At 37.5% G+C, this 25,630-nt stretch overlaps 1 protein-coding gene across 2 annotated transcripts in view; it reads left to right on the forward strand.

The window, feature by feature from the left end:
* The window catches only part of tbrg4 (transforming growth factor beta regulator 4), a 52,780-nt gene that overhangs the window by 15,658 nt on the left and 11,492 nt on the right, over window positions 1–25,630 (forward strand). For both annotated transcript variants that reach the window (XM_028817376.2, XM_028817378.2), the window contains exons 4-10: window positions 7,532–7,706; window positions 8,032–8,189; window positions 8,279–8,389; window positions 11,780–11,927; window positions 20,112–20,357; window positions 21,955–22,039; window positions 22,676–22,790. In XM_028817376.2, coding sequence (XP_028673209.2) covers window positions 7,532–7,706; window positions 8,032–8,189; window positions 8,279–8,389; window positions 11,780–11,927; window positions 20,112–20,357; window positions 21,955–22,039; window positions 22,676–22,790 — 1,038 coding nt within the window. The remainder of the gene's footprint in view (window positions 1–7,531; window positions 7,707–8,031; window positions 8,190–8,278; window positions 8,390–11,779; window positions 11,928–20,111; window positions 20,358–21,954; window positions 22,040–22,675; window positions 22,791–25,630) is intronic.

Raw genomic sequence — 25,630 nt, forward strand, 5'->3', positions numbered from 1 at the left:
GCCCTTTTTTTGTATGGAATGTTCTGATAATTTTAACATATCATGTTAGACAAATGGAATGCAAATTATCAAAATCCAGCCATCTATCTATTTTATAAGCTTGCTTATCCAGAGCAGGGTTACAGAAAAGCTGGAGCCTATCGCTGGATGTGTTGACTGCAATGAAGGGACAGCCCCTGGACACCAGTCCATTGCAATGTGAAAACACACACACACACACACACACACACACACACACACACACCCAGAGACCAATTTTGCATCACCAGTGCACCTAACCTGTATGCCTTTGGACTGTGGGAGAAAATCTGAACACTCTGAGGAACCCTACATGGACACGGGGAGAACATGCAAACTCCACACAGGGAGCACTCAGGATATGGACCCTGGTCTCTTTGTTGCAAGGCAAGAGAGCTACCAATGTGTCACTATGCTGCCCAATTATCAAAGCTCTATTCCCCAAAATTGATACTCTTTTCTTACAAATTACATATGTATGTGTCATGTGTGTTGGGCTTTAGGTTATTTTTCTATGTTTAATGGTACATAAGTGTTGCTTCAAATTTGTGTGGTATCTGCTATTTCCATTTTATAGTCCTTGAAATAGTCTATGCTGACTCAAATAGCTATATTCTCCCTCTTTCTTTGTTAAGTTATTTATAACACTCTAATTAGTAGCATTACACAGATGGTACTTATGCAGACACTGTCTTCTTTATATATAGCCTTTTATATTTATGTGTTTTGCAGTTTATGCCAAGTGATGGTGCATGCAAGTGCAAAATGGACACCATATCAATAGCATTTTTTAAGTAAAGGTTGTATGGAGTAATACTGAGGAAGAGAAACTCCCCTCTAAAGTGATTTCTTTTTTGTTTTTATAAACCGCTAAAAATCATTAAAAAAAACAGTAGAGGCTTTGGAAAATTTCTTGCTATTCTATGGGATTATTTTCATAGCACTCTTCCTCCAGAGATGAACTGATGTCTTTAAAGCATCACCCTACAGCTAAACTGCTTATTTGTTCAGCCAGGTCATTTTGTGTGAACAACTAAAAGTCGCTATGAGATCCATGAAATTTAAGTTTTTCGTACTGAGTACACCTAAATCAAATGCTACCACACATTAAATGTTACACTTTCTTTATAACCTAGTTTGCATCCATCCTAAGGAATTCTTATGGCTTTACATATACACTATTTTTTCCATCTAAAGCACATAGAACATTAGAACAATTCTGTTAAGCAAAGGTCATTCAGCCCAACAAGCTCTTCTATCCTTTTCGCCAAGATTGTCCAAAATAACATCAAGTTGAGATCTGAAGGTCCTTAAAGACCTACTCACCACCACACTAGTTGGTCCTTTTTTCCATGTGTCTACAGTTCTTTTCATAAAGAAAAACTTTCAGTCATTTGTGCGAAATCTGCCCTTTACAAGTTTTCAACTGTGTCCCTGTGTTCTTGGTGAGGAATTTATTTTAAAGTAAACACTTGTATCCACTGAACTAATTCCTTTCATAATTTTAAACATGTCAACAATGTCCCCTCTTAATCTCTGTTTGCTTAAACTCCTTCAGTCTCTCCTCATTGCTCATATCTCTTAGTTCTGGATCCAGCTTAGTCGCTCTTCTCTGGACACAGTAATCCAGATGAGGCCTCCCTAGTGCATTGTATAAGTTAAACATAACCTTTCTTGAGTTGTACTCTACATATGCGATATACAGTATAACCTAAGAATTTTTTAGTGTTATTGATTGCTTCTGTCAAATGTCTTGATGTAGGTAGTGATGAGTCCACTATGACTCTCAGCCTGCATAATAATTTACTCACTTTCAACAAAAAAGATAACAGCGGTATGTCTTTAATTTCCTAGGAACATCTGAGTACTGGGGTGTTTTCCGAACAAAGATTTTTAGTGAAGCAGTATTTAGTTGTATGAAATTAAATCAAATGTGAAAAACTGGTTGTGCAAAAATTTGTGTCCCCTTGTAATTTTGCTGTGTTGAATGCATGTAACTGCTCAATACTGATTACTTGCAACACCAAATTGATTGGATTAGCTCGTTAAGCCTTGAACTTCATAGACAGGTGTGTCCAATCATGAGAAAAGGTATTTAAGGTGGTCAATTGCAAGTTGTGCTTCCCTTTGACTCTCCTCTGAAGAATGACCACATGGGATCCTCAAAGCAACTCTCAAAAGATCTGAAAACAAAGATTGTTCAGTCTCATGGTTTAGGGGAAGGCTACAAAAAGCTATCTCAGAGGTTTAAACTGTCCGTTTCAACTGTAAGAAATGTAATCAGGAAATGGACAGGAGCGACATATGCGCAGGATTGTGATAATGGTTACAGACAACCCACAGATCACTTCCAAAGACCTCCAAGAACATCTTGCTGCAGATGGTGTATCTGTACATCGTTGTACAATTTGCACAAAGAACATCTGTATGGCAGGGTGATGAGAAAGAAGCCCTTTCGCTTCTTGTATGCAAATGCTCATTTAAAGAAGCCAGATTCATTTTGGAACAAAGTGCTTTGAATTGATGAGACAAATAGTTATTTCGTCATAACAAAAAGCGTTTTGTATGTCGGAAGAAGAACACCGCATTCCAAGAAAAACACCTGCTACCTACTGTCAAATTTGGTGGAGGTTCCATCATGCTGTGTGGCTAATTCAGGGACTGGGGCCCTTGTTAAAGTTGAGGGTCAGATGAATTCAACCCAATATCAACAAATTCTTCAGGATAATGTTCAAGCATTAGTCACAAAGTTGAAGTTATGCAGGGGTTGGATATTCCAACAAGACAATGACCCAAAACAGATCAAAATCTACAAAGGCATTCATGCAGAGGGAGAAGTACAATGTTCTAGAATGGCCATCACAGTCCCCTGACTTGAACAACATTGAAAATCTATGAGATCATTTGAAGCAGGCTGTCCATTCTCGGCAGCCATCAAATTGAACTGAACTGGAGAGATTTTGTATGGAAGAATGGTCAAAAATACTTCCATCCAGAATCCAGACACTCATCAAACGCTATAGGAGGCGTCTAGAGGCTGTTATATTTGCAAAAGGAGGCACAACTAAGTTTGATGTAATATCTCTGTTGGGGTGCCCAAATTTATGCACCCGTCTAATTTTGTTATGATGCGTATTGCATATTTTCTGTTAATCCAATAAACTTAAATGTCACTGCTGAAATACTAATGTTTCCATAAGGCATGTCATATATTAAAAGGAAGTTGCTACTTTGAAAGCTCAGCCAATGATAAACAAAAATCCAAAGAATTAAGAGGGATTTGCAAACTTTTTCATATGACTATATACTGTCAAGTTTCAGAACACCCATTGTGCACTCAAATCTAAAATTTTTAGTCCCTATTTGTAATATTTTATGTTTACTTACATTACATTTTATAGGTTACAAATATACCCAGGCCTGTATGGTGTGGAAGTCCCACTGTAACAGTTAGCTGATTTTTTTAAATTATCTGCCCCACCACCTGGGGCCTCATGTATAAACGGTGCGTACGCACAGAAATGTTGCGTACGAACCTTTCCACGCTCAAATCGCGATGTATAAAACCTAAACTTGGCGTAAAGCCACGCACATTTCCACGGTAACTCATTCCTTGGTGTACGCAATTTATCCGCCCGGTTTTGCAGACTGGCGGCACCCAGCGTCAAAGCAGTGCTACTGTTCCTGTGTGATCACCCTTTCTTTCTTAAATCCACATTCCTGGCGCGGCTTTATAAATACACTGAAATTAACTGCATATTGTTTATTAGTGTAATGCATCTGATTGTAATTAACCTGTATCAATATAATGGTCCAGGGAATAGCCATAGTATTCCAAATACCATAACTGCTTTAGCGTTGTAACTCTCACTGCATCTTCTTTCAGCTGATCCCGTTAAGGGTTGCCACAGCAGATCATCTTTTTCCACATTACTCTCACTGTACCACTCGGAGTATTTATATCACTGTATCTGAGTGGGAAATCACAGCAGCAGCTGATTGGAAAGAGAATTATCGGTACACAGCATGAAGCAGATGCTGCCTGAGCCACAGCAAACGCTTTAGTCCCTGTACGGACTTCGCGGTTTAGAAACAGTTTAATCCCAAGAACTCTAAACACACTAAATCAGTCCATCAAGTGCTCCTTGTAGAAATGTTTGGACTTATAAGTACAATTACCTCACTGTAAACTTGCACTACAATTATAATATTGCACAACCTGCGCCACTTTATAAAGCGCGTATTTACATGTGATGACGGTATTCATTTCTAAAACGAAATGCAGCAAAACATGTTGATTATATTATACAGATAAAACTTTAACTTCATTTAAATAATCTGTATTGTTAATAATTAAACATGTGAGGACACGGTGCCGCAGCGCTAGCTAGTTCAGTAATTGTTCCTGCCTTGTGCTGTATTCTTGCTGGTGCTGACGCGACACTGGAAAGATAGACGGATATAATAATTAAACACGTACTACTAAGATATTTCAATGTTCCTTAAAAGTTTTGAAGAATCGAAGTTCTAAGCTTACAGATGGCTTCACGTCTATTACATATCTTATTGTGTGGCGATTGAGTTTTTGGAGAAAGAAAAGTAAGGACAGGAATTGGAGGTTAGTACGTTTGAAAGAGACAGTACTGCTGTGATAAATTATTTAATTGAAGGTCGCGCATGGCGCAGCAAGCCTCTTGCGTGAGACATGAACAAGCACTGCGCCACCGTGTTCCCATGTTTAATAACATGCTTTCATTCCTATCATCATGAAAAAGATATCACGTATACATCTCAGTATTTTAATTATTCAGAGAGCTGTAATATCAAGAATGTAATGGATTATGTGTCCTGTCGAAGAAAGAGAAAGCCCGTTTAAAAAGCAGGTAGTGATTCATACACATAGAGCACACAGAAGATCAAATACAGAACAAAGCATTTAACATGCCACTTTAGTTACAATGGGATTTGAGAAACTAGTAAATTAAACGATTTTAAGATGAACTTTATGATGTTCTACTTTAATGGTAAAATAAACTACGTGATTAAAGTGGAAATTTCGAGATTAAAGTTGACATTTCGTACTTTTTTCCCCCACTGTGTGCCTTTTTTTTGTCTGTACCCTAATAAGCTTTCATATGACACTCAGACGGTGGGCTACGACTCGCTTTTTCACGGAGACTTTGATATGTGATTTCTTTTTTATTTCGGGCACTGTGCGACTTTGTGAAGTTGAGCCTTCGAGTTTCTCCCTACTTTGTCACTCGATCAGCTTCCTTTTGTTGATTATACCACTGTATAAACCAACAAATAATACGTTTTTCCTTTGCCTCCACTTGGTATTCGCTGAAATTCTTATATTTTCTCCCGTGCTTTTCCCATTGTCTTTTCACAGAAGGCTATTTATATTGATTTGCATATTCAAAGAGGCGTAATTCTGGGAGGAGTTGGGGCGGGACAGAAGGCGCGTGCACGTGCGTTACTTTTCACGCAAATCGGGATTTATGTAGTAGAAGAACGTGAAAGTATGCGTGCGCACAGATTCCTGCATCTGGATTTTTCTGTGCGTACGCACAATCCCGCTTTTGTGCTTACGCCATGTTATAGTGTGAGTTCTACGCATGGCGTTATACATGAGACCCCTGGTGTGCTATCATCTGCAAACTTCACCAGCTTATTGATTACGTTATGGTCCAATGTTTTTCCACTTTAAATAAGATATTTTCATCAACAATATTTTAGGTGAAAAATAAATGGATCATTTGTAGAAAAATTACAAATACACAACTTTCTTTGTACAAGTGTACATGTCTTTGAACTAATTCTTTGTAGAAGTGACCTTTACTCTGCTAACAGCAATAAGTCTATTTGGATAGGCCTGTGTCGGCTTGGCAAATCTTGACTATACTGTTTCATTTCAGCCTTTACATCAGGAGTCCACAACCACTCTCAAGGAAGGCTGCAGTGGCTGCAGATTTTCATTATATGGCTTGTTATTACTTTCATTTTGCCAGAACAGTTCTTTACCATATCATATACTTTATTGTCTGAAAGGTTTAACCATATGTTTTGTGAACTGAAACAGATTTTAACTTCCTGGTGTTTCTAATTTATTTGTATTAACACAGATGATACATACTAACAGGTTTAAATGGGACCATGATAGCTGGTTCCTTTGTCATTTATAACTCATTATTAACTGATGGCTGGCTAAGGATGTAGGAAACAAGTTAGACATAAATGCAGTTGTTTAAAACTAAAATATTAAGGTTTGGGAATTGTAACATGTGAGTTAATTAAAATTAAGGCCAAGAAGGTATCCTACTATAGAGGCAAAAAAATGTCCTAGTTAAGAAATTGGTTGAAGCAAACACCTGAAGCCACTGTGGCCCTCCAGGACCATACCTGAGGATCCCTGCTCTACATTAACAAAATGTAAACATCCATGTTTTGAGGATGTGTCTGAAAAGAAAATCCCTAGGCTGACATTAATGTAGAGGATCTGTTGTTCTTTTGGCTGCTCTAATTTGGGGTTGCCGCAGCAGATTATCTTTTTCCATATCTTCTTAAATTTGTCACTATTACTTATTTCTATCAAAACAAATACAGTAATTATGTACTGTACTATAATATTGTGTACTATACTATATATAATATAGTAATTTTTTGAATACTTTAATTTCTTATGTCACACCAAGACAGACAATAACTCTAAAGAGCCTATCCCAGCCTGTGTATTCACCCTGATGGACTGGCGCCCTGTCCTGGGATTGTTCCTGCCTTTCCCCCAGTGCTTACTGGCACAGGCTTCAGCTTCCCTGCCACTCTGCTCCAGATATAGCAGGTTTAGAAAATGGAAGGATGGCTGTATGAAAAAAAAAAATGTTTGTATCCAAGCAAATTAGGAAGCATTTCAGTTGCTTCAGAAGGTACCTCTGATATTTCAGTATGTGTAGGGTGGGTTCCTTGACACTATAGTACTCTTGGCACTATAGTTAATCTTTGTATGCTTTAAGGGAATATTCTGACAAGAGAAGTTCTGGGAAAAATCTACAAGTGGTAGAGCTAACATCTGTTAAGCTTCTTTAACGTTTAGACAAATATGGTTTCCAATGAAAAATGAATTCTAATTATATTATTATGATCAATGATATTCATACATATGTTTGGAAGACTGCCTTGTAAAGTACTACAATTTGTATGTGTAACAGAGTTAATGTGCATGGATTTTATTTCATACATGCAGTACAACATTAGTAAAGTACAGTATATGTTTATATAAAGATATAAACCTACGCTTTGTTACTCAGAACTTCCATAAGAGACTTTGTAATTCATTATTACCGGGTGAGAGTTATGAATATAGGGTTCATCCTGAGACAATTTTTGACTATTGTAACCAAAATCCACCCCTGCTGTTGATATCTATAGATTGGCTGCCATCTCAAAAATAGCATTCTGTTTTCATCCTTTCTGTTCTATCCTTCCCTCACCTAATTTCTTATTTTGCCTGCAGGCGTTAGAGTTGGCTGAAAAGTTTACACCTGAAGACGCTAGGAGGGTGGCCCTGGCTTTAGCTACTCAGAACCGCCGTTCAGTCCCACTGTTGCGTGCTCTTTCTTATCACCTATCACAATGGCGTGGAACAGAATTAAAAACTGGTTTGCTTCTTGATCTTGCTTTCACCTATGGTGAGTCCCTGACATATCTCCTGAAATTTCTGAACTTGTATTTTCTAAATGCAGCAGCCTGTCAAGCTATTGGTTGAGATATTCATATGTGAAAGCGGATAGAAATATAGCTTGTGCAGGTTTTGCTGTTCATGTTGGCCTGTTTCCTTTGACTTTATGTACTCCCAACTTTTTTCTTTCCTTTCTTGGTTTATATAGGTCATAAATTAACTTGAAATGAACCTAATATTAACGTTAAGATACTGTTTCCATTAATTGTACTGGTTTGCTAATTGTTCTGTCACTATTTATAATGTGATTTTTTTTTTTTTTTTTTTTTGGGCAGGCAAACTAAATTTTCATCAAAGCCAGGTTTTCCAGCGGATTGCAGCAGATCTGCTGCCTCGTGTTCCTGATCTTTCAGCTAGTGATGCCACCCGCTGTGCCAAGTCCTTTACATTCCTTAAATGGCTAAATCTACCTCTGTTTGAGGCCTTTACACAGGTAATGAGATGAAAAAGTTAATACCTTTCTGGTATGTGTTTTATCCGTTTCATACACCCATTTAAACTGGAATCTTCTCTTTTCCACAGCATATATTGGATAACAGTAAAAGTTACAACTCAAATCATCTCTGCAACATGGTGCTGGCCTTTGCCCGTCTCAATTATCAACCCAGTAAGGCAGATGAATTCTTTGATGTGGTGAGCACTGTCTCTAGTTTGTTTATTTTATATTGGATAAAACAAAGCTGTAGTTATTGGCTAGACATATGACTTGGAAACACTAACACCATGAATTCCTTAATTATCGGTACCTTCCACTGTTGCTAAACACAGTTTTTGCTTGTGACATGCATTTGGGTAACCTGAGAAAAAACCTTTTTCGCTTCAATTCTTGCTGTGGCCTACTTACAGGATAAATATACAGTAGGAGTAGGAAATCTCTTATGAAAACATGTTTCAGTTGTCATCCTTATGCAATTCTTACATAAAATGTTATTTTAAAGTTCGGGGTGCAGCAGTTTCATAGTTTAAGTCTCCAATGCAAGGTTCAGTAAGGACTTTAAAATGATCCTCAACATGTTTGGGTGAATACCTTCATAGTTGATTTCTGCCGTTTGCTTGCTTGATGCTAATTTCTATGTTTCTACTATTTGCTCCCTGTGCAAAGAATGCCATTTTACTATTTCATTCTTCCACTTTGCATCTGTTCAGTATATTTTCTTGTCAATTAATGCACAGTGAGACAATGCTTACTATCCTAGTCTGACTCAGTACAGTCAGGCCCCCCACTTGGTTTTGAACTGTTTTAAAAATTAAAGATGTAATGGGGACTGGCTGGTTTGACTTGATCAAAAGCCAGCAGAAACATGAGACTGAATGTGTCTAATACTCCTGGATGCAAACTAATGGAGAGTTTAACCTCTCTCTTATTTGTAGCTTGATAGTTGGTGTAAAATACCTAAATTAAATTTTATGTTACATTTGTTTTTTTAGGAGACTGTACAGTTTTTTTTTTTTTGCTCACCAGGCTTATATGTATTTAAAATATTAGCTGTTTATTCTTTAATAATGACATCCTTTTTGTGATCCTTGGTACGTTCTTACTTTGTTAGCTGTTGAGAGAATGAAGTGAAAAATCCTTTTTAGTCACGTTGGTAGCCTTCAATGGCTGTCATAAAAATGAGTTCACGTCAAGATCCACTGCTGAGAGTTGTTTACGTGATACAACTTATAAAATTTTTCTTTGTACAATCCAGCTAGATAGTGCTTTTTCAATCTCAGTCTGTGCCTTACTGAATCTTATTTTTTTCTAGAGTTTTGCTAAATTAACAAACTTTCAGTTTTTCCTGTTTTCGTATCAAATTGAAACCATATTTTTCTGTCGTTCCAACCTTTTACTCCATTAGTAACCTGTTAGTATGTTTCCTTGATTTTAATAGACTTGCATTTTAATTTTTTCATTTTTCTTTTAAATATACAAACAATAATGAGGTGCAAGCACTCAACATGCCCCCACCGTTCCACCTAAAGAATCAACAGTGGTCTTCAATATTATTTTGCGTATGTAATCTCACTAGTTTCACCCAGGAATACGAAACGCACTCTTCGAATTTACTATACTTCCTGTTTCCAGACTTCTTGTTTCCTCAAAATCCACTAACTCCATTCTATATTTTTATTATGTTTCCTATTTCTAATCCCGCTTAGTTAGTCAAGGAACACCAGCCAGACTTTAATTACAGCATATGGGAAGCCCAGAAGTGGTCGTCATAGAACATTAATAGGTAAAACTGGGTCTCGATGCCATAAAGGTTGAGAACCACTGATTTAAAAACTATTGATCTGTGGTCTACAAAGTCATTTGGTGGTGAAAAGAAAATCAGTTTTAGAAATGACTGATGTGGTAGAATGAAAGCCCTAACAAGCCATGGAGCTAAATAACAGATTTCATTAAACGCTACATAACAGATTGGTTGCAGTGAAAATGAAGGTTTTCTGTGAACTGAATGTGATAGCCCCAAGTCTGCTGGGCATCTGTTGGGTTGCTTTGTATCCCATGATTGTTTAGCTGCCAATTTAGGGGAAAAAATTAATGAATAACTCAGTTATAATTAGATCAAAACAAGTATGTTAAATTAGCAGCACTTTCTGGTTAATAATTAAGAAAGTGGGTATATTGAAAGCCTCTGGCCCTCTAAGATCTGAGTTTGACACCCCTATTTAACCAATCGATCATTTTACAATATTAGTAAATACTAATTCAATACTAAGGCTTTAATTAATCCTTTAAGTAGAAATACATGAGCCTACAGAAGATATTTACTCCAGGATGGTAAATTGTAGGCATCTGCAAATCCATATTGGTACAGTTTGTGGGAAATGAGACTTTTAGAGTAAATCTTTTTCATATTAATTAGCTTAGATGTCACTGTTTGGCAGAGTATTGTTTATCAGCAATAGCACTTGGCTCATTCTTGTTCTTATGCTCTATGTGTGTTTTTGTGAAGCAACTCCATCCTAAATACAGTGGAACCTCGGTTCATGACCATAATTCGTTCCAAAACTCTGGTCGTGAACCAAAGTAATTTTCCCCCCCATAGGATTGTATGTAAATACAATTAATCCGTTCCAGACCGTACGAACTGTATGTAAATATATATATTTTTTTTAAAATTAAGATTAAAAAATTAAGATTTTTAAGCACAAATATAATTATACCATAGAATGTACAGCGTAATAGTAAACTAAATGTAAAAACATTGAATAACACTGAGAAAACCTTGAACAACAGATAAAACTAACACTGCATGAGTTTGCGCTGTAGTGCTATGAATTGCTCGCTAAAAACACTTTTTTTTTTTTTTTTAATGAGTTTTAAGCACAGGGAAAAAAATGAACATTTGAAAAATCCGTAATTTAGTAAACCACCAAGAAAAGTAACATTGCAAGAATGCACGCTACGAACCGATCGCTGTAAACAGAAGTGAAGTGGTGGTTAAAATCCAATAGAAAAAAGTCTTCATTAAATGCGTGCGTGCATGCATGTGTTTGTGTGTGTCTCTCTCGCACGGAAATCATCTGCGCGCACAAACCGAAAGGGAAATTGGCTTGTTCATATACCGAGTGTGTGGTCGTGAACAGATGCAAAAGTTTGGCGAACGTTTTGTTCGTAAACCGATTTGTACATGTTCCGAGACGTTCGTGAACCGAGGTTCAACTGTATGTAAAAGCTAAGAGTGGTGTAAAATGCAACACCAAGGAGGATAACATAGGAGAGTGAGAGAAGTTTACAAGTGTTAAAATGTATTGAGAATAGGAGGAGGTGTGTGTGTTTAGTAAAGTCTAATTTTCATTTTCTAAGTAAAGAGCAGATTTATCACTTTTTGAAATTGTGGGGGATTTGTAGAAAACTCTACCTTGTAAGAATGCCTTTTTACGAAGCAACAGAAGCAGTTGAATGGTGGGCACAACATGTTTGTGAGAATGTTGGTGTAAGCAAAATATGAAACAAAGTTTTATAAATGCCAGTTTTGTAATTTCTTCACATGTTGATTTTTCTTTCTCCTCAATATCTTTGTTCAAATGCAGGTTCACAAGAATCTAGGGAAAGCAATGGATCAGTTAGACCCTTTTCTGCAGGTAGACCTGGCATGGTCTCTTTGTATTCTGCAGCAGACTGAAGGTGGCACCTATATTCAAACAGTTCTGGAGCCCAGTTTCTGCAGGAATCTGACAGGTATGTGTGGTGTGTGAGTTCATGCTAACTCTGCAGCTTATCTGCAAGGTAAAGATGTCAAAAATACTCAAAGGATAAAGGATTATCACTAGACAAATTTCACTTTTAACATTTTTGATCTGTGTTAGTTATCTTTATGCGATTGATGATGTATTAATAGAGACATTTAATTAGAATGGTAAACCAGATGGACTCATGGACATCCGGCCATGGGCCATGGACTCAAAAGACGTACTGCGTAGGCGCCCCCACAAACCCCCCCCCCCCCAAGCAACGGAAACCGGATGGAGAGCAACGTAAAATAAGAAATGAGGCGCCGAACGGAACACACACAAAGAACAGGATTGAGACCCACGACACACAAAGCCCCCCTCCAGTAACTGAAATAAGAAATGAGGCAACGCGCCCCTAGAAAACCAAAAAGAAAGGAGTCAGACGCAAGCACCACATAGCACACGAAACGGTACACACACAAAAAAGAGGATTCAGACCCACCACACACAAACACCCCCTCCACTAACAGAGATAAAAAAAAGTGAGGCTACGCGCCAAGAAAAAATGTCTCGGCTCCAAAAACGCAAAGCTCAAATAAGCAAGGGTTCAAAACGAAACACCTCGAGTCTCACAGATACAAAAACGGCAGCAAAGGGACAAAATAAATAAACGCAGACGTCTACAACGCGCATCTGAAATTCCGGAAAACAAGCAGGCAATGCTCCAAAAAGAGAAAGCTCGACTAACCGACATACAAAAACGGGCAAGGCTCAATACAAACAATGAACGCCGTAAACTGCAACGGGCTTCTCACACAGCACAGGCAAATCGATTACAGCTCCAGAATAGCACGTCCCAAATCCTGCAAATACAACGACGCGCCTCTCAAACGGCACAAGCAAAACATACACGTCAAGGACATCAACGACAGACACCTGCTAAACGATTGCTGACAACGCATTCAATAATAAGTCCACTATGCATGAAAATTCATTGGGATTAATGAATGTCGTTTGCAATCATTGTCATTCACTTAACTTCCCTGAAAAAACAACTGGCAATACAAGTAATGAATTTACACGTTGTTGTCAAAAGGGTCAAATTAGACTGCCTCCTTTACATTCATATCCTGCATATCTACAGAAGCTTCTAACTAACGAAGTACCTGAAAGTAAAAACTTTACGAACTGCATTAGATCCTACAATAGTTCATTTGCTTTTGCATTTACCGGAGTAAATATCAGGCCACCAAAAGGCAATGGCCCATACTGCTTTCACATATGTGGACAAATATTACATCGCATTGGAACAGTGCACCCTGAAACAAATCAAGAACGCAAATATGCACAAATCGCATCGGCACCTACAACGCGCTTCTGAAACCGCGGAAGAAAAAATGTCTCGGCTCCAAAAACACATGTCACTCCTTATTCCAAATACCGGTCCCAATCGCAGAAACATCGGTATCCACTATGAAAATGAACAGTAACAATGCACGTGACATCCGTCTTGCCACACTATTAATTATAGATGAATTTACAATGGCATCCAGTCACTTACTCAACACCATTGATAAACTTCTACAAACGTTGATAAATAATAATATTCCCTTTGGAGGAAAGGTACTGTTATTAGGAGGAGATTTTAGACAGTGCTTAACTATTGCTCCACATGCAATGCGCTCAGCTATTGTTCAATCCACCTTAAAATATGCGGACAATTGGCATTGCGTTGATGAATAATAATTTTCCCTTTGGAGGAAAGGTACTTTTATTACGAGGAGATTTTAGACAGTGCTTAGCTATTGCTCCACATGCCATGCACTCAGCTATTGTTCAGTCCACCTTAAAATACACGACGACGTCATACATAAACAACAAGAGAGCGAACTACAATACATATACAGACGCAAGACCTGATTGGTGATAATACGAAGAAACGAACAGTCCGCATATTAACAGTGAGTGCAATCCTCCTTATTACTTATCCATATTCCTAACGATACGATCATGGGTACAAAACTAGACGGCTCGAGTAACGGGACCACAAACACGCACCCGCATCAAAAAAAAAAAAAATTCACGTCGGCACCTACAACGCGCTTCAAAAAAATGTTACGCGGACAATTGGCATTGCTTTCAAAAGATACACTTAGTACAAAACATGCGATGTCCAGATCCCGAATATAACAATTGCTTATTACAACTGGGAGATGCTACACTCACCAATACAGATGTACTTCACCCAGATATTATTACAATTCCTCAACCCTTTATCTGCGACGACTTACTTATGGAGATATTTGGAACAGCAATCTCATTAGACCAAATACCCCTTTTAACACAACGGACTATATTATGTCCAAAAAATATTAATGTTGATCACATTAATAACCAGGTCATTTCATTACTTCCTGAAGAGGCACGGCTCTTTCTAAGCTCTGACAAACTTGACTCTGATGACGACAATGACCATCTTAATTTCCCCTTAGAATATTTGAACACTATTAACCCAGCCGGATTTCCACAACACAATCTTAGCCTTAAAAACGGAACAATAATCATGCTATTAGAAAACCTTAACACTACACAGGGTTTATGCAATGGCACACGTTTAGTAGTCAACACCATGACACACAATGTTATTCAAGCAACAGTTCTTACAGGATCACATGCTAACAATACTGTTCTAATTCCTAGAAATGACCTTACAAGTTCTAACCTGGAATTACCTTTTACACTTAAACGGCGACAGTTCCCCATTAGACCTGCCTTTGCCATGACCATCAACAAATCACAAGGACAAACCATGGACAAGGTTGGCATCTACCTCTCTGAGCCCGTTTTTGGACATGGGCAACTTTATGTGGCCTTCTCACGAGTTCGACGTTCATCTGACGTTAAAGTTAAGGTCATAAATGCTCCATACCAAAGAATACTCATTCAAGGACAAGACACCATCTTTTCTACTAATGTTGTGTACAAAGAAATTTTCCAATAAACCTTTACACTGTACCAAACACTTTATTGTTTGCTTCCTATATGCGTCATCTACACCTTCACACTATGCTATATCTCATTCATACATCACGCTCTTTGTAATTTCCCAACACCAGGGGTTGGCGAGTGAAGCGAGCAGGGGGCGGAGCCCCCTAGTTTAATTAGAACCCAGTGGTTCTACTCAGGCAATTCAACAATATAATACAACATCAATTTGTTGCATTTATTGTTTTTGATACTAGTGTGCATTATTTTTTTTATTACTGCTGGCTCTTCCCTATTTTATAAATGTTAACACACCACTGGAGTTACAGCGTGCTCCTCTTTCACTGATGTAATTTTTCCATTATTGTTTTGTGTTGTTGTTTTGGTTTTTCTGTTCAACGTGGTTCATTTTGTAGCTTGCATGTTGGCTGTAGACAACTGTTAACCCCATCCCCAATATTTGGCCCACTCAAAGGTAAGCAGTCCAGCAACCAAAGAGAAATTGTTTTATTTTAATATACTATACTAGCTATCCCCCACAGTTTCACCCGTGTGGTAGTGAAACAGGACAGTGAGGAGGGCCCCGCCCAGCTCTCTACTCCTGACATCTCTCTTCCCCCTCCACTCGGCCCGCAGCCTCTGTGAGAGATTAGCATGAATGAATCGCTCCTGTAAGCGAACTGTGATTCTTAGCGCAATGAGAGAAGTCGCAAAATCAACCGGAATGTTCAAGCAAATTATAGAGAAAAAAAAGATCTAAATCCGTTAAGTAGTTCTCTCATTCACTAACTATGTGGAGTTAAGGTTATGCCCCAAGGCAGACGCGTGAGTGAGGAGGGGCGCGCCCCCCCACCCCCCGCAGCCCGATGAGTCTCTCTCGGATTTGCACTAATATATCGGTACGACAAGCGAACTATGATACTTAGCACAATGAGAAAGTCACAAAATCAACGGAATGTTCAAACAAATTATACAAAACAAACCCGATCTAAATCCATTAAGAACTTCTCTCGTGAAAAGCGGACAGACATGCAAACTGGTCTAAAAAACTATAAGAAATTTTGCCCTTGGACCACGAAATTTTTAAAACTGTTTCTTAGTGAGCACCTATGGGCCAAGGGTAACCTACATTCCAAATTTCAAGTCCCAAGTCCTCATGGTTCGGGAGATTTCATGATGAGTGTGTCAATAGTATTTGGCTTTTATATATATTTATATATATATATATATATATATAATATATATATAGAGAGAGAGAGAGAGATAACAGTATAAAATGTAATTTTACATTTTGTTTTTTTTTTTTTAATGACTGGGCAAGGTAGTTCAATGCATAATAAATACCCTTCATAGCTCACCCTCTATCTAAGTCTTGGACACTTTGATTGTGTTACCATATGCTATGTAAAAGTGTCAAAACTCCAAATGTTAATCGGATTAATGAAGAAATGTGCCTTTCACCATCCTTCTTTGTAAACATTTATTTTTTTAAATATGGCTACGTCTGTATTACCGCCTATGACGTCGACCTTCACCTACACTAGGCATGTGCGCACCAGGAGCAAACTTCTTGAACAGACTGTGTAGTGAAAAATCAGATTCCGTTGTACTTTATGCGCTTTCAAAACTATCAACGCAGGCAGGACTCGGATTGCATGTTCACAGCATACAAAATGAAAGAAATAATTGCCTCTGTGTCACCTTTTTTCCTTTGGGGCAGAAACCTTGATAACCTTTAAGAAAAATCTGGATAACATGTTAGGACAGTTTAGCTATAAGCTAAAAAAAAACTGGCTTGATGGACTGAATGGTCTCCTCTCATCTGTCAAATTTCTTACGTTCTTATGTTAATGTACTGATTACAGTTGAAAGTAACAGTCTTCAGAACTGTTAATGGTCATCTTGTCGTTAAATAAAATTACACAAATGTTAAAGCACTACTTAAAAACAATTAAAAAAAAAAACAAGTGTTTTTGCTCTATGTTCATTCACAAGATGATTGATTAAAAGCAGTCCACAGCAATCAGAATGCATCTTGTACCCAACAGTATTTGTAAAACTAACTCAATAGAGGAATTTCATAAATAAGTGTGTGTGCCTGTCTATATCCTCGCTTTACTACATTGTGCTTTTGTGTGTGTATGTGTGTCTCTCACTCTCTCTGTCTGTAACCATAATACTGAGCTCAGGTGGATTCTACACCAATCTACTTTATTAATTGTCTTATGAAGTTTGCTGCAGAATGTGGTCCTCCTTACTGAAAAGATCAAGTTTAAGTGATAAAAACTGATAAGAGGCTGTCAGCCGAATTATTTATAATATGACTTTTACAGGGCTCCGAATTTTACACTACAGCAGTAACGCAGTCATTTACAGGATTTATTGCAAAACTGTAGCAACCAGAAAAAAAATTGCTGTTTATGCAGCATTCAAACTTTACAAAACGCATGTTTAGATTTATACAAGTAAGCAGCACAGCAAGCGCCTTGGAAAGTAACTCTTTTATTTCTGCTATGTTGGAAAATGTTTTTCTTTCATGAAGGCTGACCAGTTGGGGAAAGAGTTGTTGTAATGAGTAGGATTCAATCAGAGTGCAATTAGAGTATGTTTTTTTGTAAAACAAAGTTTACGCCCATCCACACCAAAACGCTGACTCTACATTTTCAGAGGTATACAGCTCTGGACAGCTTTTTTGAAAGTCTTTGTTTCCTTATGTTGGTAAAAGTTGAAAAAGTAGATAAATGTATGTATTTTTTTAAAGAAAATGCATTAGTGTGGATGGGACATATGGCATGCTATCTAGACCTCCTACTTCCATTTTTTCTTTCTCAGTCTTCCTCCTTAAAAACTTTAAAAAGAAAACTCTACCTGTCTTGTATATGTTCTTAACAAAGGGAAATTGAGAAAAATGCCTGTTTTATCTAGCATTATCACAACAGTGTAAATTGTTTTTGTATTCCTACAATTGGAACACTAGTAGATGAATGGTATTCTCTGGATGTTCTTTGGCTACAGTTCAATGCCTTAACAAACAGGAAATACAGTATATGGTTACTTGTCCTGCTGTCACTTCTGTGAGGTAAAGCACCACAGTGATGTTTAGAAATTGTCCTAGAATTTAATATATGCTAGGATTTAATTTGTTTTTGATTTTTTGTTCAAATGTATTGTTAGACCTTTGAATAAAGGTTCTATGCTAAACTTGTCTTTTCTAAATACTGCAATGTTCTTGTTCCCAATGTAAATGTACACCATTGTTCTTTTTCTTTTTCCTCCCTTTTTTAACAAATCAGACCACATGAAGGAGCCATTAGTCCAAATCTTATGGTTGGAGTAAACATTTCGGCACAGGTGAAGATGTAATATTCAGTCCTTGAAGTCTGTCGTCATGTTGTGGTTTAAAATTTCAAGAAAATGATCTTGATGTCTATTTATGAAACTGAAACAAGATAGAAACAGTTCAGTGTATCCAGTTTATGTTATTCTAGTATGCTAAGCTGAATGGGGCAAAAAGCTTTTACTTGTTCATCAAGTTGCGAACTTCTGGGTTTAAAGGTCTGATAACACAAACTCCTTTGGCTTTCTAAGATTTAGGACATAATATGGAGGGTGCAGTAAGAAAAGCTTATTGCCAATTGTAACATTTATCAATGTCAGTGATCACATGCCCGTTTAAACTATTTTAAGCACTGATGGTGTTACTTGCAGTTGGGCTACTTATTCTGCTTACAGGCACATTGGTAGATATATTGTTCAACATTTTAGTTTTTGTAAAAGAAAGTTTAAAACTTGTTTAAAATTAAAGGGCTTATTGTGCTTTATTTTCTTTTTCTCTTATTTCCCACTGGAGCAGCGACTTGGCTTTTTGTGTTGTTTTAGTATCTCTCTTTCAGAGTATGTAGAATCCCTCGGTAAAGGAGTGATCAATATTTCTAAGATCATGAATTGCTTCTTGGCATTTGCTGGGAATCAAGTGCCACTCCTGTAAACTAAGAACTGTCTTACTCAGCATTGCATAAATAGTTCTTTTACCTCATCCACCGTTTAAATTCCTTTTTACGTTATTCCCCTTATTACACTGCAAATTTATATGCCCAGAAGCAGGCCGTATCAAGCAGCTTTATTAGCTATTTTGTGTCTGCCCAGCGTGGAGAGAGAGCACACCCACACCAAGTTGACAAAAACAGAAAAAAGAGTTTGCATTACCAAACAGAAGAATGGATAGCGCACATCTTAAACCCCAGCTCCCAATGTTTAACCACCAAACATTAGCCGAAAACCTGGAATAAATTACAGAGGCTTTGTGTCATGCTAGCACACCTTCTAGAGGCATATCACAGTCCATGTGGTTTTTCTAGTACATTTTATTGGCAGAATTTCCCAAGAATAAGATGGGTGTTAAATCTGCATCTTTTGAGTTGCTGTAATTTGACATTGTAGATGCCAGGGGTCACTGTTGCCCCTTTTAAACCCAACAGACTGACACTCAGGACACAGGTTAAAAGCACCAAGAAGACATTTTAAAATTTTTCTTCTTTAAATGGTGACCTCCAAGCATCACAGCCACAGATAAACAAGCAAGTAAATACAACACTAACACAAATCTTCTCTCTGTTCTCCTCCACACCTCCCAGCAAGCTTTGTCCACCTCCACCTGACTCTGGCTCGCTTGCTGGGTCTTTATCAGTCGTATAAATAGTCCTTGACCCGGAAGTGCTTCTGTTCTTCCTCTCACGTGACTTGCTAACACTTCTGGGTCAGAAGGAGAACTTAAGTTCTTTAATCAGCCTGGAAATACTTCAGGGCTTCCATCCTCATGCTCCATTAGTACTTCCGGGTTAGGTGAGAATTTATTCACCCACTATCTTGGCGGCACCCACGGTACCCAGCATGGCTGTGTTGCCAAACTCCATGTCCCATAATGCCCTGCGGGAATCTGGGGCACCGCTGCAGTCCAGGGGAGCTGATATCTAGCGTCTTGGGGGAGGCAGTGTCCTCGAAAAGCTGCCTTAACCCATATCTTCCATCTCAGGGGCGTCCCGGCCGGATTGAGCTGTCAGCCGTGTCTTATAGCATTAATAGATTTCCATGTGAACGTTTACATGTTCTTTAGTCCTTGTTATCAAACATTTACCAAATTTCATGTATTTTAACATTCTTAATCTTGTACCATTACAGGTAACACGGTAATGTTTTTTTCTTTCAGGTCTAGGCGAGAGCCAGACAAAGATTGAGAGTTACAAGCTAAAACTGATGCACATCAATGCCACAGCAAGGCTAGAGTGCCCAGAATACCAAGGACTAGCCCTTACAGAAGAGATGCACATATATCCAGAGGAGAAGAAACCCTCACCACTTCAGTCTGGCCTGAGAGAGGCTCTCCGTGGCCTTACTGGAGATAATGCAGATATGTATCGCACTGCCATCAATACTGTGCATGGCTGGCTGATTGGTGAGTTTTGCTTGTTTAACTGCAGGGTAAGCAGATGACAGCTTAACAGAATTAATTGTGCATAAAAATGAAAAAATGTGCTCCAGTGATCTGTGCTTTAATACTTCATATGATTTTGTTTAGAAAGAATGCACATCAATGAAGCACTAGATGAGTCATGTTTAGTAGTTAAATTTGTTTTTTATCACATCCTTTTTAAGTTTTGAGCTCTAAAGACATTTTAGGGCTATTTCGGGAAGCTTCCTGTATAAATCTTTTTTTTTTTTTTTTTACAAAATTGTATAACTATAATTTTATTCACAAAACTAGAAAACATGTCCTCACACAATTTTACTTAGTTAACAGAAGAAAATAGAGATATTATAATACTTAAGTGTAGGCCTTTCCTTTAAAGAAACTGCAGAGAAAGCCAAGATGTCAGCACATAGTTTCCTACACAATCAGCTTTTAAACTGGATTAAATTCTGACAGGCATAAGTTTGGCAGACACAAAGCCACAAACGAATCAGAAGACAAGTTTCTGAGAATCAACAGCTTGCATGAAAGGCAACTTACCGGACAATATCTTCAAGCACAACTTCACAGTGAAGTAAGGAGGAGCTTGTAAACAATGTAGCTGAAAGTATTGGACAGTTTTAGCTTGGTCTCTTGCTTCTTTTATTCACTTTGAATGCATCAGTTTTTGCAAGTGGAGAGTTGTATATTGTATAAATCAGCTTTTAAGTGTTCTTGTCAATTTTGTACTGTATTTTGCAGTGTTCATGAATTTACTATAATAATGATTACACATTGCTTACCTCATACTAAACACTTTCTTCACAAAACACTGAGCTTAATCATAGGCAGAGCATTTGCTACAGCAATTCTGGCAGCAGTATTATTGTTTGTTGTGTACTTTTGCTAAAATGTACACACTGTGTTTTGTTATACAAGTTCTTTTAAAATGCTTTGTTACAAATTTTCCACTGGTTGTGTAATGCACTGCCTTATAAATTCCTCTGCTTATAAGCAGAGCATGAAAAAATAACCCCGTACTTATTCTCCATGTCCCTATGACATTTTGAAATAGAAAAAAAAATCTCTGCATATGAAATGTCATAATCTTGTAAAAGCGCTGGATAGTGGTGCACAATAGTAACTGATCAGTTATTCCTAGCTAACTGCACCTGGTCCCTTTCAACTCAAATTTGCATACTTGGTGCTACATAACTGTATAACTTAATTTTGCATTCATTTTCAAATTGTTCATCTAATGAGAACCTAATGTAAATGTGTACAGAGTTCTTTACAATATGTCCCTAGGTTCCTAGTTAATGTGGAGATCAAACATAAAAAGGCATTAACATATATTGAACTTTCTGGAGTATATTCCCCTATGCAAGTCTACAGTATATACAGTATATTGTATATATTTAATTCCATTGTACTTATACACATATACCAAATAAATAATACTGTTTCATGTGTTAACAATAACATTCTTCAGGTAACTGGTTATAAGCAGTCCAACTTCTGGACTTGGCAGATAGGCAACAGTATTTCCTCTTTTTACTCCCCACCCACCCCAGTTGATAAACTGCATTTCTTTCTCCCTAAGATGGTGAGCTGCTATTAAATTCAGAGAATAAGCCCATTCCTTTGGGGGTCCAGCCGACTGGAACACAAGTTGGTGGTTGTCACAGGTGAGATGTGAAGTTGAACATGGATATGAAAGAGAAAATAAAAATATGAAGTTGGATGGTGGTCCTCTCTCAATTGGTTTGCAATGATACCATGCTTTTTCAAAGAATATTAAATATATACTTTTGCAGCCAAGCTATAATTATCTTAATTCATACCATCCTTATCCCTCATTTTCTTTTGATTTGCTTTTTCTGGTAAAAGCTTTAGTAGTTTGCATGCTGAGCTTTACATACTAGGTTTCCCTATCTTCGTTCTCCTTTTCTAGCTACTTTTGGGGAGTTACCTTACCCTCCCATGCTATTCGAGATATATAATCCCTCTAGCACCTACCATGTATGCCTTGAAAGCTTCCCCAGTAGACCATCCCTGATACACCCTGTTACATGTGACGTGTCTAAGAAGCATCGTAACTGCATGCTTAAACCTACTTCAAGGTCCTTCTGTATTGTATAGTTACCATTTTACAAAGCAATCCTGTGCAGGAACCTCATTTCTTCTGCTTGTAGTCATGATATAATTTTTTTGGTCACTTCCTTGCCCTGAACCCTGATTATGCATGAATATCCTATTTCAATTGTGCAGTTCTCTCTCCATTGCATAGTTTTTACCCTTGAGTACTTTTTTTTTCTCTGTAGGATAGCTTTCCTGGCTTGTGAATTTCCACACTATGTCTCTAAAAGTAAAGATCTCCTGGGAAGATTTGTGATGCAGCGACGTCATTTACGACGAGCAGGCTACCTCATAGTGGATGTAAGTTATTTGTCTTTAAAAATTTTTTTATTGAGTTTCTATGCTGCTTTCCTGTCCATCTCTGGAGTGTCACACAACATAATAAATCTGTTCCGGCACTGGATCCCTTCAAGATAAAAGGAACAGCCTTAGAATAACTGACCTCAGGAAGTTAGAGAGAATGAGAGTGAGAGAAACAAAACATTTAATGGCGAGAGCTTCTCCTGGCCACATGCACTCCCCTTCCTGCAATAAATCATAAAAATGTAAACCTTTTAATTCATCCTAAGTTGCACAGCCTTGTTCTAATGTTTATTAGTCCCGTACAGATATGTTCTGTCTTCGTTAGTGAATCTTGTAACTTACAACAAGAAACAATATGTTCAGTTATTTAGGATGACAAGTAACTCAAAGTGTATATGGATGACTAAATTTGCAGGTGTTTCGTAGATATTTCTTAAATTTGATCATCTCCTTGGTGAATAATGGGGGGGCGTTCATATTAATGTAAACATTGTAAAGATTGAGATTTCTTTTTTTTCCCCCTACTGTGCTCCTTCTGAGTTTGCTTACAACTGAAGCTCATAAACAGCTTTAAGGGTATTTGAAGAATTATAATTCTGAGAATTTCACTTCAGCAACTGGGCTTTTCCTATGAGTTCAGTTAAGAAGAGCAAATACCTGTTGTTTTCCAAAAGCACTTGTTTCAAGTATCATTTCTAATGTATGGCTTAAACACAGATGTATATTTAATGAAGTCTAATGCATGGCTTATAAGAATGTTGCACAGTGTGTGTGTGTGTGTATATATATATATATATATATATATATATATATATATATATATATATATATGTATATGTATGTATATATATATATGTATATATGTATGTACATGTGTATACGTATATGTATACAGTACTGTGCAAAAGTTTTAGGCAGGTGTGAAAAAATGCTGTAAACAAAGAATGCTTTCAGAAATATAAATAATGATTGTTTATTGTTATCAATTTACAAAATGCAAAGTGAGTGAACAAAAGAAAAATCTAAATCAAATCAATATTTGGTGTTACTACCTTTTGCCTTCAAACCAGCATCAGTTCTTACAGGTACACTTGCACAAAGTCAGGGATTTTGTAGGATTATAGTCGTGTATATGATCAACCAATTATACCAAACAGGTGCTAATGATCATCAGTGTCACACGTAGGTTCAAACACAGTCATTAACTGAAACAGAAACAGCTATGTAGGAGGCTTAAAACTGGGTGAGGAACAACCAAACTCTGCTACCAAGGTGAGGTTGTGGAAGACAGTTTCATGTCATGGCAAGATTGAGCACAGCAACAAGACACAAGGTAGTTATACTGCATCAGCAAGGTTTCTCCCAGACAAAGATTTCAAAGCAGACTGGGGTTTCAAGATGTGCTGTTCAAGCTCTTTTGAAGAAGCACAAAGAAACGGGCAACGTTGAGGATCGTAGACGCAGTGGTCAGCCAAGGAAACTTACTGCAGCAGATGAAAGACACATCAAGCTTATTACCCTTCGAAATCGGAAGATGTCCAGCAGTGCCATCAGCTCAGAACTGGCAGAAACCAGTGGGACCCAGGTACACCCATCTACTGTCTGGAGAAGTCTGGCCAGAAGTGGTCTTCATGGAAGAGTTGCAGCCAAAAAGCCATACCTCCGACGTGGAAACAAGGCCAAGCGACTCAAGTATGCATGATAAACATAGGAACTGGGGTGCAGAAAAATGGCAGCAGGTGCTCTGGACTGATGAGTCAAAATTTGCAATATTTGGCTGTAGCAGAAGGCAGTTTGTTTGTCGAAGGGCTGGAGAGCTGTACAATAATGAGTGTCTGCAGGCAACAGTGAAGCATGGTGACGGTTCCTTGAAAGTTTGGGGCTGCATTTCTGCTAATGGAGTTGGAGATTTGGTCAGGATTAATGGTGTTGTCAATGCTGAGAAATACAGGCAGATACTTATCCATCATGCAATACCATCAGGGAGGCGTATGATTGGCCCCAAATTTATTCTGCAGCAGGACAATGACCCCAAACATACAGCCAAAGTCATTAAGAACTATCTTCAGCGTAAAGAAGAACAAGAAGTCCTGGAAGTGATGGTATGGCCCCCACAGAGCTCTGATCTCAACATCATCGAGTGTGTCTGGGATTACATAAAGAGACAGAAGGATGTGAGGAAGCCTACATCCACAGAAGATCTGTGGTTAGTTCTCCAAGATGTTTGGAAAAACCTAACAGCCGAGTTCCTTCAAAAACTGTGTGCAAGTGTACCTAGAAGAATTGATGCTGTTTTGAAGGCAAAGGGTGGTCACACCAAATATTGATTTGACTTAGGTTTCTCTTTTGTTCATTCACTGCATTTTGTTGATTGATGAAAATAAATGTTTAACACTTCCATTTTTACAAGCATTCTTTGTTTACAGCATTTTTTCATACCTGCCTAAAACTTTTGCACAGTACTGTATATGTATATATGTATATATATGTGTATGTATATGTGTATGTATATGTATATATATATATATATATATGTATGTATGTATGTATGTATGTATATATATATATATGTATGTATGTATGTATGTATGTATGTATGTATGTATATATATATATATATATATATATATATATATATATATATATATATATATATATATATATATATATATATATATATATATATATATATATATATACATACATATGTATGTATGTATGTATGTATGTATGTATGTATGCATATATATGTATGTATGTATGTATTAGGGGTTGGTGGTATGACCAAAATTCTATATCACAGTATTTTTCTAAATTATCCCGGTTTCATGGTATTT

This window comes from Erpetoichthys calabaricus, chromosome 13, assembly GCF_900747795.2.
Source record: "Erpetoichthys calabaricus chromosome 13, fErpCal1.3, whole genome shotgun sequence".
In the NCBI taxonomy this organism is placed as follows: Eukaryota; Metazoa; Chordata; class Cladistia; order Polypteriformes; family Polypteridae; genus Erpetoichthys; species Erpetoichthys calabaricus.